The sequence below is a fragment of the Pristiophorus japonicus genome, unplaced genomic scaffold (assembly GCF_044704955.1).
Source record: "Pristiophorus japonicus isolate sPriJap1 unplaced genomic scaffold, sPriJap1.hap1 HAP1_SCAFFOLD_253, whole genome shotgun sequence".
Classification (NCBI taxonomy): Eukaryota; Metazoa; Chordata; class Chondrichthyes; family Pristiophoridae; genus Pristiophorus; species Pristiophorus japonicus.
In genome coordinates, this window is record NW_027252263.1 from 247,355 (window position 1) to 263,668 (window position 16,314).

General features: G+C 47.7%; 1 protein-coding gene across 1 annotated transcript in view; it reads right to left on the reverse strand.

The window, feature by feature from the left end:
* nipblb (NIPBL cohesin loading factor b) overlaps positions 1–16,314 on the reverse strand; it is a gene marked incomplete at its 3' end in the record, with an annotated part of 524,975 nt that overhangs the window by 233,902 nt on the left and 274,759 nt on the right. The window contains exons 12-13 of the mRNA XM_070871482.1: positions 3,135–3,314; positions 640–831 (exon numbers count right to left, since the gene is read on the reverse strand). Of these exons, the coding sequence (XP_070727583.1) occupies positions 640–831; positions 3,135–3,314 (372 nt within the window). The remainder of the gene's footprint in view (positions 1–639; positions 832–3,134; positions 3,315–16,314) is intronic.

Genomic DNA, 16,314 nt, shown 5'->3' on the forward strand with positions numbered 1-16,314 from the left:
TCTCTCCTATATTTCATCCGTCTTTTAGCCAATTCCTACCTGACTGCACTGAACAATCACATCTCTTTTAAAAAGCCCGACTCCAGTGGCAGTTTTTAGTCAAACTGGCTAAGCCATCCCCCAAAACAGAATCCTCCAGCCTGACTTGGTAATGACTCTTGCGGAGTTCAGGAGTATAGTAGTGATAGCAGCAATGATTGTTATCAATGGAATGTCAAAATATCTTTCAGCACGGCGTCATGTGAAATTAACCGAGAGCTAAGTTTAGGTGAATGGGAGCATTGTAACATCTATTACACCAGGTTTCCCCATCCTGTGACTGTAAATGTCTGAAATCTCAAAAGGTGATACCTTGCCAGTTTTCAAATGAGGATGTACCAAACAGACTTGGTCAGTAATTGGCCTTCAACTGTACACTATTTTAAATTACCCCGTACATCTCAGGTTACGAAACTCAAGTATGACTTCATATTCTAATCCTTAAAAAGTCTGCAAAACCACAACTTATAAAACCAGTACTAGTGTACTTAATGGTGACATAAACGTTGCAATGCAACAAAGTTAAACTCTTCATGTTGGCAGACTTTGGCCACCCCCAGCAATTCCAGTTTATTCCATTGTTAAGAAGTGCACACTTACTGTCAATGAGACTGGGAGGAGGGGAATCCTCCTCGGATCCAGGGCTGTACTCCCGATATCTGCTTCCCGAACTCCTTCTGCCTTCGAGAGAATGGCTGCTTCTTCGCAATTCATTCAGAATCCGCCGGTCACGTTCTTCGCACTCCCAGGCTTTATCTGCCCCTCGGTCCTTCTTGTGCCTCTTCCTGGAAGCTAGGAATGAACAGGTTGTTTTCACATTAGAACGTAATAAGAACATAAGAAATAGGAGCAGGAGTGGGCCATACGGCCCCTCGAGCCTGCTCCACCATTTAATACCATCGTGGCTGATCTGATCATGGACTCAGCTCCACTTCCCTGCCCACTCCCCATAACCCCTTATTCTCTTATCGGTTAAGAAACTGTCTATTTCGGTCTTAAATATATTCAATGTCACAGCTTCCACAGCTCTCTGAGGCAGCGAATTACAACCCTCATAAAAGAAATTCCTCCTCATCTCAGTTTTAAATGGGCGGCCCCTTATTCTAAGACCATGCCCCCTAGTTCTAGTCTCCCCCATAAGGGGAAACATCCTCTCTGCATCCACCTTGTCAAGCCCCCCCATAATCTTACACGTTTCGATAAGATCACCTCTCATTCTTCTGAATTTCAATGAGTAGAGGCCCAACCTACTCAACCTTTCCTCATAAGTCAACCCCCTCATCTCTGGAATCAACCGAGTGAACCTTCTCTGAACTGCCTCCAAAGCAAGTATATCCTTTCGTAAATATGGAAACCAAAACTGCACGCAGTATTCCAGGTGTGGCCTCACCAATACCCTGTATAACTGTAGCAGGACTTCCCAGCTTTTATACTCCATCCCCTTTGCAATAAAAGCCAAGATACATACCATTGGCCTTTCTAATCACTTGCTATACCTGCATACTATCCTTTTGTTTCTTGCACAAGTACTCCCAGGTCCTGCTGTACTGCAGCACTTTGCAATCTTTCTCCATTTAAATAACAACTTGCTCTTTGATTTTTTCTGCCAAATTTTTGCCCACTCACTTAGCCTGTCTATGTCCTTTTGCAGATTTTTTGTGTCCTCCTCACACATTGCTTTTGCTCCCATCTTTGTATCATCAGCAAACTTGGCTACGTTACACTCAGTCCCTTTTTCCAAGTCGTTAATATAGATTGTAACTAGTTGGGGTCCCAGCACTGATCCCTGCGGCACCCCACCAGTTACTGGTTGCTAACCAGAGAATGACCCATTTATCCCGACTCTCTGTTTTCTGTTAGTTAGCCAATCCTCTATCCATGCTAGTATATTACCCCCAACCCCGTGAACTTTTATCTTGTGCAGTAACCTTTTATGTGGCACCATGTCAAATGCCTGTATAACTGTAGCAAGACTTCCCTGGTTTTATACTCCATCCCCTTTGCAATCATTTTATCTGGATTCTTTTGCGGTGTCTATTTCTATCTACCACAACCGCAATTCTTCAATGACAATTTTCGACTCCTCCATAGCTTTTACCTCAATGCAACTGGCTTAAATCTTATTAGGTGGCCGCCCAATTGAACCCACCAAAGACACAGGTGCTGTGCTGGATAAGTGCCTGTGCAAACCCGTTCACCAAATTGAAGTAATGACGCAACACTACCCAACATGTGTGTCAGGTACTTGCACCAATCCGGAACTCTATTAAATCAAAACAGTGACTGCATATCCCACAGATCTGTTCAGCTGCTGATTTGCATATTTATAGGAAAATCCAATGCTGTTTAAAAAACTGCACTTAGATAATTATGTAAAGCAAATTATCTTGCATTTCTTACATTTTCTTGAGATTAGTCTGGTCTATTTTAAGCCCCAAGTTTAAACCTTCATGCGCAGTAGAATTATCCAACATAAAGCTCATCAAAAGCTTCACCTTTTTGTAGACTGTGGTAGCCAATCAAGTTTATGCCTGAAAAACATTTTCTAGTCTCTACTTTTCAAAGCTACACAAATAAATATTGCAAAATCTTAACATGAAGAATGTTATATATTCTGTCCCAAGTTGCACATCCTGCTTTTGATCGAGATTTTAGCTCGAGTGCTTTCACTCATTCCGCCCTCAATCTGGGATGCGCCCATGACCTCTCGGCCTTGCAACCATTCTCCCATCCATCAATAACTACCTCATATGCCTTAGTCACCATGCTTACCCTTCTCCCTCCGGGGATTGCTCTGGTTAATTTGCCTCTAATGTACTTTGGGTTATTTATTACTTTAAAAGTGTTAAGAAATGTGAGAACTTGTGTTTGAGAAAAGGAAATGTTGCCCCTGAAACTCTAGATATTATCTCTCCAGCTAATTGGATTGTGAGTAATCCAACGTTTTAACTGGTTAATTTGCTTGGCAGATTATTCCAAACATTCCTCATGTTTTTGTAATGGAGTATTTTTCCCAGTTATCTGTTTAGAATGTATTTTCACTAATCATCAGTCTGTCCTCTTGGTTCCACTTTCTCAGCGGTGGGGCTACTTACATTCAAAGTCACTGTCGTTATCACCCTCATCCGAGCTGATTTCTGCATAGTTTGGCTTTTCCTTCACAGTGCTGCGCTTCCGTTTGTTCATCTTCACACGTTCGCAGAGTGGCATTGTGGATTCTATCTCAGCAAGGAGATCAGGGGGAAGCTCCTTCAGCACTGATTGGTCAATACCACCTGTCACAAAACAACAGCACACGGTGTAAGGAATCAAAATCAATTGAAGATATCTGAAGCTTTACTGATGGTCAATCCTGGTCAGCTCAAATTACATCGAACTTACAGCACAGAAACAGGCCGTTCAGCCCAATGTGTGTGTTCCAAGCAAGCCTCCACCCACACTATTTCAATCACTTAGTGTGCTTTAATGCTGTATTCTGTTGGAGATAGCGTATTTCACAATCTGCAAAGCATGGTTTTACACTGCACTTCTAATCTTTTAACAGTCTAATTGGTGTCAGTACTTAGCTTCTGTGACTCACAGGTGTCAGGAATTAACAGTTAACATTTCCAACTGTCAGCACAACATGTGGATAATTAGCCGACTCTTTGGAAAACTGAAAAACACAACATGAAGTCTCTCCTTCCCCCGGAACCCCAGTCTGCTTTTCCTGCAGCTCGATGCACTTCCTGAAGCCTACAGTACAGAAGCAACTATAATAGTCATTTGAGACACAGCCTAAAACAAATCACCTCAAAAATGATTCTGAAACTTCTCGGCTTTTCAAAGTTATTTGAAAAGTTGCTGTGTAGAATATGCTTGATGAAAATATTTAATCAGCACAGCTGACTGGTACTGATGCACCCTGGGAAATTGGGAAACAGCACAATCCGAATTCAGCTCTCTGGGTCAGAGCAATGTTCCCTCAATGTTTTGCCTTTGCCCGTGGGCAAATTTTACAACCACCACTTAAAAGCAGATATACAGTTTTTTCCATTGTCTCACGATTTGAGATGGCACAATCAAACAAACTCTTAATCATGAAATCAGTTGTTTTTTTGGTTTATAAACCACATTAGTGGCTTTATTTAATTGTTAACAGTTCACAGCGCTTACAAAACTACATTACATGCGTCTTGTTAGAGAATTTGCTCTGCCAGGTGTCCCATCAAAGTTAATCATAACATCTCGAGTCATTGCCCGATTAGGATAGGATAATATTGGAGATTAGTCGGGACAACAGTGAAGTAGGACCAAGCAGATAGGTCCGCAACATCCCATGCGAGCTGTTAATAGAGATTGCCCAGAACAGCAGAGGCAGTGAAGCCAACACATTAGCAACCGGGAACAGTAGCATAGAGGTTATGTTACTGAACTAGTAATCCACAGGACTGGACCAATAATTCCCATACACAAGTTCAAATCCCACCACGGCAGATAGGTAATTTAAATTCAGTTATTTAAATAAATCTGGAATAAAAAGTCAGTAATGGTGACCATAAAACTACCCGATTGTCATAAAAACCCATCTAGTTCAGTAATGCCCTTTAGGGAAGGAAATCTGCTGTCCTTACCTGGTCTGGCTTATGTGTGACTTCAGGCCAACAGCAATGTGGCTGGGCAGGCAACATTGTCCGCATGCCAGACACGAGACTCCCAAAGTAAGCGCTCTACTCGGAACTCATCCACAGCAAACGAGCCAAAGGTGGGCAGAGGAAACATTACAAGGACACCCTCAAAGCCTCCCTGATAAAGTGCAACATCCCCACCAACACCTGGGAGTCCCTGGCCAAAGACCGCCCTAAGTGGAGGAAGTGCATCCGGGAGGGCGCTGAGCACCTCAAGTCTCATCGCCGAGAGCATGCAGAAACCAAGCGCAGGCAGCGGAAGGAGTGTGCGGCAAACCAGTCCCACCCTCCCTTTCCCTCAACCACCGTCTGTCCCACCTGTGACAGGGACTGTAGTTCTCGTATTGGACTGTTCAGCCACCTAAGGACTCATTCTAAGAGTGGAAGCAAGTCTTCCTCGATTCTGAGGGACTGCCTATGATGATGATGATGAAGAATCTTAACTGCTGCCCTTTGAAATGGCCCAGCAGTTGTACCAAACCGCTACTAAGAACAGCGGTTCAAGTCGGTGGCTCACCACCACCTTCTCGAGGGCGATTAGGGATGGGCAATAAATGCTGGCCTTGCCAGCGTCGCCCACATCCCGTGAACGAATAAAGAAACTCGCAAGGTTATATTAACTTTGAGCTTGTCCAGGTCATCTCCTGTTCCTTTCTAAATTCAGACAAGAAACACCAGGTAAATTAATTAGCAGCAAAATCATCAAGATGGCCATTATGTCAAGAGAGAAACGAACCTCGCCTCTATATACATTCTGGGCAAAGTCTCACACATCCCATGGTACCTCAATAAGGTTAGTTAAACACGATTTGCCTTTAACAGACCCAAGCTGGTTGTCCCTTATTAATTCATCTGAACCACAGGAACAGATTTAATGTCTCATCCCAAAAACAAAGACTAGACATTGTTGGTGGAAGGAAAACACTTGATGAACCAAATGACATCAGCAATAACTTTGTTTCCACCATTTGTTGGGAGATGGTGAGACACTAAAGCTGGAGTTAACGTGCACTCAGTGCAAACATAAACCAGTAAGACTCATGCCTCACGCCTTTAGTAGCCTCAATTATCACTTGGGTTCTGTTATATATGTGGACTTGTATTTACTCTGTACAGCCACCAGAGGTCTTATCCCCTGCAGACTCAGGGGATTCCATAATCCCTTGGGAGCAGAGGTATTTAAGGAGGCTTCACAGGTTGGAGAGGTACTCTGAAGGCCTGCAATAAAAGAGTACGGTCACACGTTACTTTGAGCTCACAGTGTTCAGTCTGACTCTTTCTCCATAAACAACTGGCGACAAGATACAGAGAACAGTGGGCATCCTGGAGAAATTCTCGGAGGGAGATGATTGGGAAACTTTTGTGAAGCAACTCGACCAACAGCTAGATGGGGAAGAGAGCGCTGCCAAATGAAGGGCGATCCTCCTCACCGTCTGTGGAGCACCAACGTATGGCCTCATGAAGAATCTGCTCACTCCAGCGAAACCCACGGAGAAATCGATTGACGATTAGTGCACACTGGTCCGAGAGCATGTGAACCCAAAGGAAAGCGTTCTGATGGCGAGGTACTGGTTCTACACCTACAAAAGGTCTGAAGGCCAGAAAGTGGCGAGTTATGTCGCCGAGCTACGACGCCTTGCAGGACATTGCAAATTTGAAGGACATTTGGAGCACATGCTCAGAGACATTTTTGTACTTGGCATTGGCCACGAAACCATACTTCGCAAACTTTTGAATAAAGCCATAGCTATAGCCCAGGCGTTCATTGCCACCAATGACAATATGAAGTAAATCTCTCAGCACACAAGTGCTGCTACAAGTACTGTGAAAAAAGTGATGTTTTCGAATCGTAACGTACAGGGCAGGTCACACATACCTGCAGCTGCATGTCCGCAGATGACTCAAGAGTCCACCATCAAGGCAGATGAATGCAAGGCCATTTGACACTTTGTTGGCGCTGCGGGTTGGTCATCATTTCCATTCATGCCGATTCAAAGAATACGTTTGCAAGGCCTGTGGAACAATGGGACACCTCCAACGAATGTGCAGGCGAGCTGCAAAGCCTGTTAAACCCGCAAACCACCATGTTGCAGGAGGACAGATCCATGGAGGATCACGACGAACCAGAGCCTCAGATAGAGGAGGCAGAGGTACATGGGGTGCACACATTCACTACAAATTGTCCCTCTATAATGCTGAAACATAGAAAATAGGTGCAGGAGCAGGCCATTCAGCCCTTCTAGCCTGCACCGCCATTCAATGAGTTCATGGCTGAACATGAATGTTGAACTAAATGGACTCCCGGTGTCAATGAAGCTGGACACAGGCGCGAGCCAGTCCAATGGGCAAAAAAGACTTTCGAAAGATTGTGGTGCAACAAGGCCTCAAGGCCAGTCTTAACTCCAGTTCGCACGGAACTAAGAACTTGCATGAAAGAACTGATTCCTGTAATCGGCAGTGCTACAGTAAAGGTCTCCTACGATGGAGCGGTGCACAAGCTACCACTCTGGGTGGTACCGGGCGATGGCCCCACGCTGAGCTGGCTGGGAAAGATACGCAGGAACTGGGACCCCGTCCGAGCACTATCGCCCGCTGACAACACTTCTTTTTCAATCATGCTGTGGGCTCTCTCGGCCTTAGACAGACTCCCGGATGCATAAGCAACCAGTTGCAGTTTCCCGAAATCATTAGCTTGTTGCAGTACACACCTGACGCCATATGACGACACATCACATGCTAGTATCAAAAGCTTACATGGATTGTACAACACAAGCAATTTGTTTGAGCATAACAATTTTCTCGCTTTTACAAAGGCATTTTCTTGGCTTTTTCCCCAAACCCATTAGTCCCCTTTTCATAGTAAGACATGTAATGGTTCTAGCAGTGTGCTGAGACCCGGAAAACTGACAACAATTTCCTTGGCTGTTCGAACCAGGCATCGGGAAATTCCAAGGAGCAAAAATGCAGAGCCACCTAATTCCGGCGCGACCCATCCATCACAAGTTGAGAGCAGTACCGGACATGATGAGAGAAAGGGTAGGGATCGAGCTAGACCGGCTGCAACGAGAGGGCATCATTTCACTGATCGAATTCAGCAAGTGGGCAAGTCCTATCGCCCCAGTCCTCAAGGGAGAAGGCACCGTCAGAATCTGTGGCGATTACAAAGTAATTATCAATCGTTTCTCCCTGCAGGACCAATACCCACTACCAAAGACCGATGACCTCTTTACAACGCTGGCGGGAGGAAAGATGTTCACAAAGCTGGATCAGACGTCAGCCTACATGACGCAGGAACTAGAGGAATCATCAAAGGCCCTCACCTGCATTAACACGCACAAAGGTCTTTTTGTTTATAACAGATGCCCGTTTGCAATCCGATCGGCGGCGTCGATATTCCAGAGAAACATGGAAAGTTTACTGAAGTCAGTCCCGCAGACCGTGGTCTTCCAGGACGACATCTTGGTCACAGAACAGAACACAGTCAAGCACCTGCAGAACTTGGAGGAGGTTCTTAGTTGACTCAACCGCGTGGGGCTCAGGTTAAAACGCTCAAAGTGTGTTTTTATGGCGCCTGAAGGAGAGTTCTTGGGAAGGAGGATTGCGGCGGAAGGCATCAGGCCCACTAACGCGAAGACAGAAGCAATCGAGAATGCACCGAGGCCACAGAATGTGACGGAGCTGCGGTTGTTTCTTGAACTACTTTGGTAACTTCTTACCGGGTCTCAGCACACTGCTAGAACCATTACATGTCTTACTATGAAAAGGGAACTAATGGGTTTGGGGAAAAAGCCAAGAAAATGCCTTTGTAAAAGCGAGAAAATTGTTATGCTCAAACAAATTGCTTGTGTTGTACAATCCATGTAAGCTTTTGATACTAGCATGTGATGTGTCGTCATATGGCGTCAGGTGTGTACTGCAACAAGCTAATGATTTCGGGAAACTGCAACTGGTTGCTTATGCATCCGGGAGTCTGTCTAAGGCCGAGAGAGCCCACAGCATGATTGAAAAAGAAGCGTTAGCGTGTGTCTATGGGGTAAAGAAAATACATCAATACCTGTTTGGGCTAAAATTCGAATTGGAAACGGATCATAAGCCACTTATATCCCTGTTTTCCGAGAGTAAACGTATAAATACCAATGCATTAGCCCGGGTCCAGAAATGTCCGCATACAACTACGTTGTCCACATACAACTACGTCATCCGCTACAGGCCAGGCACAGAAAACTGTGCCGATGATCTCAGTAGACTCCCATTGCCCACCACGGGGGTGGAAATGGCGCAGCCTGCAGATCTAGCCATGATTATGGAAGCATTTGAGAGTGAGCAATCACCCTTCACTGCCCGGCAGACCAAAACCTGGACAAGCCAGGACCCCTTATCATCTCGAGTCAAAAGCGGTGTGCTTCACGGGAGCTGGTCCAGTGTCCCAATGGAAATGCAGGAAGAGATAAAGCCGTTCCAGCGGCGCAAAGATGAAATGTTTGTACAGGCAGACTGCTTTCTGTGAGGCAATCGAGTAGTGGTCCCCAAGAAGGGCAGAGACACCTTCATCAATGACCTCCACAGTACCCACCCGGGCATCGTAATGGTGAAAGCGATAGCCAGATCCCATGTGTGGTGGCCCTGTATCGATGCGGAATTAAGAGTCCTGCGTTCACAGATGTAATACATGCTCACAGTTAAGCAATGTTTATGGTCTTGGCCCTCCAAACTGTGGTCTAGGGTACACATCGACTATGCAGGACCGTTCTTAGGTAAAATGTTCCTTGTGGTTGTAGACGTGTACTCCAAATGGATTGAATGAGAGATAATGTCGGCTAGCAAGTCCGCTGCCACTACTGAAAGCCTGCAGGCCATGTTTGCCACTCACGGCTTACCCGATGTCCTGGTGAGTGACAACGGGCCATGTTTTACCAGTGCTGAGTTCAAAGAATTCATGACCCGTAACAGGATCAAACATGTCACATCTGTCCTGTTTAAACCAGCGTCCGATGGTCAGGCAGAGAGAGCAGTGCCAACCATCAAGCAAGGCTTGAAGAGGGTAACTGAAGGCTCACTGCAGACTCGCCTATCCCGAGTCCTGCTTAACTACCGCACGAGACCCCACTCACTCACTGGGATCCCACCTGCTGAATTGCTCATGAAAAGAGCACTTAACTTAAGACAAGGCTCTCGTTAGTTCACCCTGATCTACATAAACAGGTAGAGAGCAGTCGGCTTCAACAAAGTGCATACCATGATAGCGCAAATGTGTCACGCGAGATTGAAATCAATGATCTTGTATTGTTCTTAAATTATGGACAAGGTCCCAAGTGGCTTCCCGGCACTGTAGTGGCCAAAGAGGGGAGCAGGGTGTTTCGGGTCAAACTTTCAAATGGACTCATTCACCGGAAACACTTGGACCAAATCAAACTCAGATTCACAGACTATCCTGAGCAACCCACCTGGACCCTAACTTTTTTGATCTCCCTACACACCAGTGGCAACCGGCACCACTGTTGACCACGAAGCAGAATCCATCATCCACAGCAGCGCAGCAAGGGCCCAAATGATTCAGCAACACCAGCTTTCACACCGAGATGATCAACCAGGGCAAGAAGGGCCCCAGATCAACTCACATTGTAAATAGTTACACCATTGACTTTCGGGGGGGGGGGGGGGCGGGGGGAAAGAGTGTTGTTACATATGTGGACTTGTATTTACTCTGTATAACCATCAGAGGGCTCATCCCCTGGAATCCCAGGGGATCCCATAATCCCTTGGGAGCACAGGTATTTAAGGAAGCTTCACAGGTTGGAGAGGCACTCTGTGGAGACCTGCAATAAAAGACTACGGTCACACTTTACTTTGAGCTCAGTGTTCAGTCTGACTCTTTCTCCATACACTACAGGTACTACCACCACTTTTTCACTGAAGTGCGCCCAGAACCACTTCCCATGGGAGCCAAGGCGTTTGTAGAACTGAGGCCCAATTCCCTCCCCCTCCAGTATGTTCAGCTTTAATCAGAAACTCGTTCACATCAACATTTCCAGTTCAGGATCGTCTTCTTGGGTTACATAAAAACGGCATTACACCGCATCAATTGAAACGTGAAACATTCATTACAAGTTTGCTCGAAGAGGTTAACGAAGACACTCACTGACTGGAAATCGGGATAATTTTTTTTTTAAAGTTAACAAAAATAAATATATTCCAAATAGAAGACAATATAACTGCATTTACTTTCCTGCCTATCACGCACATCAAGGTCCTCAACATTCTCCCATCGCTCCCGTAGTGCGTGTATCAAAGTGCGACAGACACCGCCTTCCTGCGCAGAGCATGTGAGGAGCCGGTCTGGGAAACTGAGCGGGTGCAAGTGCATGCCTCAGCCCCCGAATCAGAGCCGCCGGACCCGGCGCACGTGCAACGAGGGCCCCAGCACCATTAAACCACTGCTCCAGTGCCTCCACCATTCTACCTGCCGCTACCCGCTGTCTTCTCCCGTTCCCAGCGAGTTTAGAGAATGTACTGCGGTCCTGGGAAGCATGCGCACACTCAGTGGGGAAACCAGCGGTGTGGATAGAGCGGCTTCTGGGACGTAGAGAATTGTGGGTCCTGCGGCCGCCATTCGCCAACGGCTGTCTGACAATTTTATTACGAGACAATGCTCGCTGTATTCAATGGCCCTGCTGTAAGCAAATGGCGTTGCAATTTGGATCGGCTCTGTAGTCCCAAACGACTCTCCCTGCGAGGATCATCACTGACTTTTTCCTACACGTTGGGTATTGAGCCCGTCCTCCTGCTCCAGCTGTCCAGCTCACTGCGCAGCCTGTGAATTTAATTGCGCGAGACCTTACCGATCGCTGCGTGGCCATGCACCTTATACAGTCAGAGCTCAGGGCAAAAGTATGAAGTACAAGCCTAGACTTAAGATTAGACCTTACAATGAGAGCTAGGCCCTTTAGGATGGAAATCAGGAACAACTGGAGCTTTCAAGGAAGGCCGAGATATACAGATGTATATTATTTAACGGTATCAAAGGATACAGAACAAAGGGGAGTAAATTACAAGAGGACATTAATAAACTTGCAGAATGGGCATATAATTAGCAAATGAAGTTCAACACAGATTAATGCGAGGTATCACATTTTGGTAGGAAGAATTGGGAGGTCACATATTACATAGAAACATAGAAAATAGGTGCAGGAGTAGGCTATTCGGCCTTTCGAGCCTGCACCACCATTCAATAAGATCATGGATAATCATTCTCTCAGTACCCCTTTCCTGCATCCTCTCCCTACCCCTTGATCCCCTTAGCCGTAAGGGCCATATCTAACTCCCTCTTGAATATATCCAACGAACTGGTATCAACAACTCTCTGCAGCAGGGAATTCCACAGGTTAACAACTCTCTGGGTGAAGAAGTTTCTCCTCATCTCGGTCCTAAATGGCCTACCCCTTATCCTTAGACTGTGTCCCCTGGTTCTGGACTTCCCCAACATCGGGTACATTCTTCCCGGATCTAACCTGTCCAGTCCCGTCAGAATCTTATACGTTTCTATGAGATCCCCTCTCATCCTTCTAAACTCCAGTGCATAAAGGCCCAGTTGAACCAGTCTCTTCCTCATATGTCAGTCCAGCCATCCCTGGAATCAGTCTGGTGAACCTTCGCTGCACTCCCTCAATAGCAAGATCGTCTTTCCTCAGATTAGGAGACCAAAACTGAACACAGTATTCCAGGTGAGGCCTCACCAAGGCCCTGTACAACTGCAGTAAGTCCTCCCTGCTCCTATACTCAAATCCTCAACAATGAAGGCCAACAGACCATTTGCCTTCTTCACTGCCTGCTGTACCTGTATGCCAACTTTCAATGACTGATGTACCATGACACCCAGGTCTCGTTGCATCTCCCCTTTTCCTAATCTGCCACCTTTTAAATAATATTCTGCATTCATATTTTTGCCCCCAAAGTGGATAACCTCACACTTATCCACATTATACCATGCATTTGCCCACTCACCTAACCTGTCCAAGTCACCCTGCAGCCTCTTAGCATCCTCCTCACAGCTCACACCGTCACCCAGTTTAGTGTCATCTGCAAACTTGGAGATATTACACTCAATTCCTTCATTTAAATCATTTATATTGTAAAGTGCTGGGGTCCCAGCACTGAGCCCTGAGGCACACCACTAGTCACTCACTGCCATTCTGAAAAGGACCCGTTTAGCCCGACACTCTGCTTCCTGTCTGCCAACCAGTTTTCTATCCACGTCAGTACATTACCCCCAATACCATGTGCTTTGATTTTGCACACCAATCTCTTGTGTGGAACCTTGTCAAAAGCCTTTTGAAAGTCCAAATACACCACATCCACTGGCTCTCACTTGTCCACTCTTACTAGTTACAGCCTCAAACAATTCCAGAAGATTTGTCAAGCATGATTTCCCCTTCATAAATCCATGTTGACTTGGACCGATCCTGTCACTGCTTTCCAAATGCGCTGCTATTTCATCCTTAATAATTGATTCCAACATTTTCCCCACTACTGATGTCAGGCTAACCGGTCTATAATTACCCGGTTTCTCTCTCCCTCCTATTTTAAAAAGTGGTGTTGCATTAGCTACTCTCCAGTCCATGGGAACTGATCCACAGTCAGAGACCCAACCTCCATAAGCTCTCTGGGGCAGAGAATTCCACAGATTTATGACCGAGAGAAGAAATTCCTCCTCATCTCAATTTTAATTCGGCGGCTCCTTATTCTAAGACTATGTTCCCTAGTTCTAGATTCCCCTATGAGTTGAAACATCCTCTCTGCATCTACCTTGTCGAGCCTCCTCAGTATCTTATAACTTTCAATAAGATCACCTCTCATTCTTCTAGACTCCAATGTGTATAGGCCCAACCTACTCAACCTCTCTTTATGGGCCCAAGTTTCCACAAGAAAAAAAGCGGGCGCCCCTCCGAGCTGGGCGCCCGTTTTTCGCGCCGAAAACGGCGCCTTAAAAACATCCTCGGTATTCTCCACCAACTTACAGGTCCTCTGGCCCTCGGCGCAGTCAGCACGAGCTGTAGGGGGGCAGAGCCAGGTCCCGGCGCTGAAAACAGTGCCGGGACCTCTGCACATGCGCGCTACAGTCGGCACGCAAGTGCAGTAGCTCCAGGCGCCGAACTGTGTGGGAGGGGCCCGAAGCACGCAGCCCCTAGCCCTGGCCCAATGGCCTCACTGGGGCAGCGTGAATGAGGCTCCTCCCACGGCCAGCTCCTGCTCCCCCTTCCCCGCGCCAAGACCCGACACCCACTCCCCCCCACCGACCAGACCCGACCCGACACCCGCCCGCCCCCCCCCCCCCCCGAACAGACCCGACCCGACACCCGCCCGCCCCCCCCCCCCCCGAACAGACCCGACCCTACACCCGCCCCCCCACCCCCACCGGGCCCGACTCACGGACTGGATCCGACCTGACCTCTCCCTTCACCCCCCCCCCCACCTCTCTCTCTCCCCACCACCCCCCCACTCTCTCTCTCTCCCCACCACCCCCCCACTCTCTCTCTCTCTCTCTCCCCCTCTCTCCCTCCCCCCCTCTCTCTCGCTCCCCCTCCCCCCCTCTCTCTCGCTCCCCCTCCCCCCCTCTCTCTCTCTCTCTCTCTCTCCCCCTCCCCCCCTCTCTGTCTGTCTCTCTCCCTCCCACCCCCCCCTCTCTCTCTCTCTCCCTCCCCCCCCTCTCTCTCTCTCTCTCCCTCCCTCCCCCCCCCCCTCTCTCTCTCTCTCTCTCCCTCCCCCTCTCTTTCTCCCTCCCTCCCCCCCTCCCCCTCTCTTTCTCCCTCCCTCCCCCCCTCCCCCCCTCCCTCTCTCTCTCTCTCTCTCCCTCCCCCTCTCTTTCTCCCTCCCTCCCCCCCTCCCTCTCTCTCTCTCTCCCTCCCTCCCCCCCTCTCTCTCTCCCTCCCTCCCCCTCTCTCTCCCTCCCTCCCCCTCTCTCTCCCTCTTCTCTCTCCCTCCCTCCCTCTCTCTTTCTCCCCCCTCTCTCTCTCTCCCCCCTCCCTCCCCCTCCTCCCTCCCCCTCCCTCTCTCTCCCCCCTCCCTCTCCTCCCTCCCTCCCCCCCCCCTCCCTCTCCTCCCTCCCCCTCTCTCTCTCCCTCCATCCCTCCCCCCCCCTCTCTCTCTCTCTCTCCCTCCCTCTCCCCCCCCCTCTCTCTCTCCCTCCCTCCCCCCCTCCTCTCTCTCCCTCCCTCTCCCCCCCCCTCTCTCTCTCCCTCCCTCCCCCCCTCCTCTCTCTCCCTCCCTCCCCCCTCCTCTCTCTCCCTCCCTCCCCCCCTCCTCTCTCTCCCTCCCTCCCCCCCTCCTCTCTCTCTCTCTCCTTCCCTCCCCTTCTCTCTCTCTCCTTCCCTCCCCTTCTCTCTCTCTCTCTCCTTCCCTCCCCTTCTCTCTTCTCTTCTCTCTCTCTCTCTCTCAGCGACACGAACGGCTGTCTCCCCTCCCGCTCAGCGGCACGAACAGCTGCAGCATTCTCCGTGCCTGAAGCACTTTCACACAGGTAGGAAGATGGTTTATTTAATATTTTCTTGGCTTATAAATGTTTATTCAGGTTGGATTTATTTGTATAATATTTGTAGAAGTATAAATAAAGATTTATTGTCAAATTTAATGACTTCCCTTCCCCCCCCCCCCCCCCCACCTCGTTCTGGACGCCTAATTTGTAACCTGCGCCTGATTTTTTAATGTGTAGAACAGGTTTTTTCAGTTCTACAAAAATCTTCACTGGCGCCATTCTACTTTAGTTTGGAGTACATTTTCACTGTGGAAACTTTCAAATCAGGCGTCAGTGGCCGGACACGCCCCCTTTTGAAGAAAAAATTCTGTTCTAAACTAGAACTGTTCTACCTGACTAGAACTGCAGAAAAAAAAATGTGGAGAATTGCGATTTCTAAAATAGTCCGTTCTCCACCAGTTGCTCCTAAAAATCAGGCGCAAATCATGTGGAAACTTGGGCCCATAAGTCAGCACCCTCATCTCCGGAATCAACTTTGTGAACCTTCTCTGAACTGCCTCAAAAAATCCACGCACAGGCATCTTCCACCCTTCAAGATTTAGTTTGGGACCTTCAGTGAAACACCTGTGAACTTTTTGATGTGGAAGCAAGTCATCGTCGCTTCGAGGGACTGCCTATGGTGATTCCTCTTTAAATACGGAGACCAAAGCTGTACGCAGTACTCCAGGTGTGGCCTCACCAATACTCTGCACAGTTGTAGCAGGACTTCCCTGCTTTTATACTCTATCCCCCGGCGATAAAAGCCAACATTCCATTTGCCTTCCTGATCACTTGCTGTATACTAACTTTTTGTGTTTCATGCACAAGGACCCCCAGGTCTCTGTCCTGCAGCATTTTGTCATCTTTCTCATTTAAATAATCATTTGCTTTTTTATTTTTCGTGACAAAGTGGATAACCTCATACTTTCTCACAGCATACTCGATCTTCCAAATGTTTGCCCACGCACTGAGCCTGTCTATATCCCTTTGTAGATTCTGTGCGTTCTCCTCACAATTTCTTTTCCCTCCCATCTTTGTATCAGCAGCAAACTTGGCTACATTACACTCAGTCACTTCATCCAAGTCATTAATATAGATTGT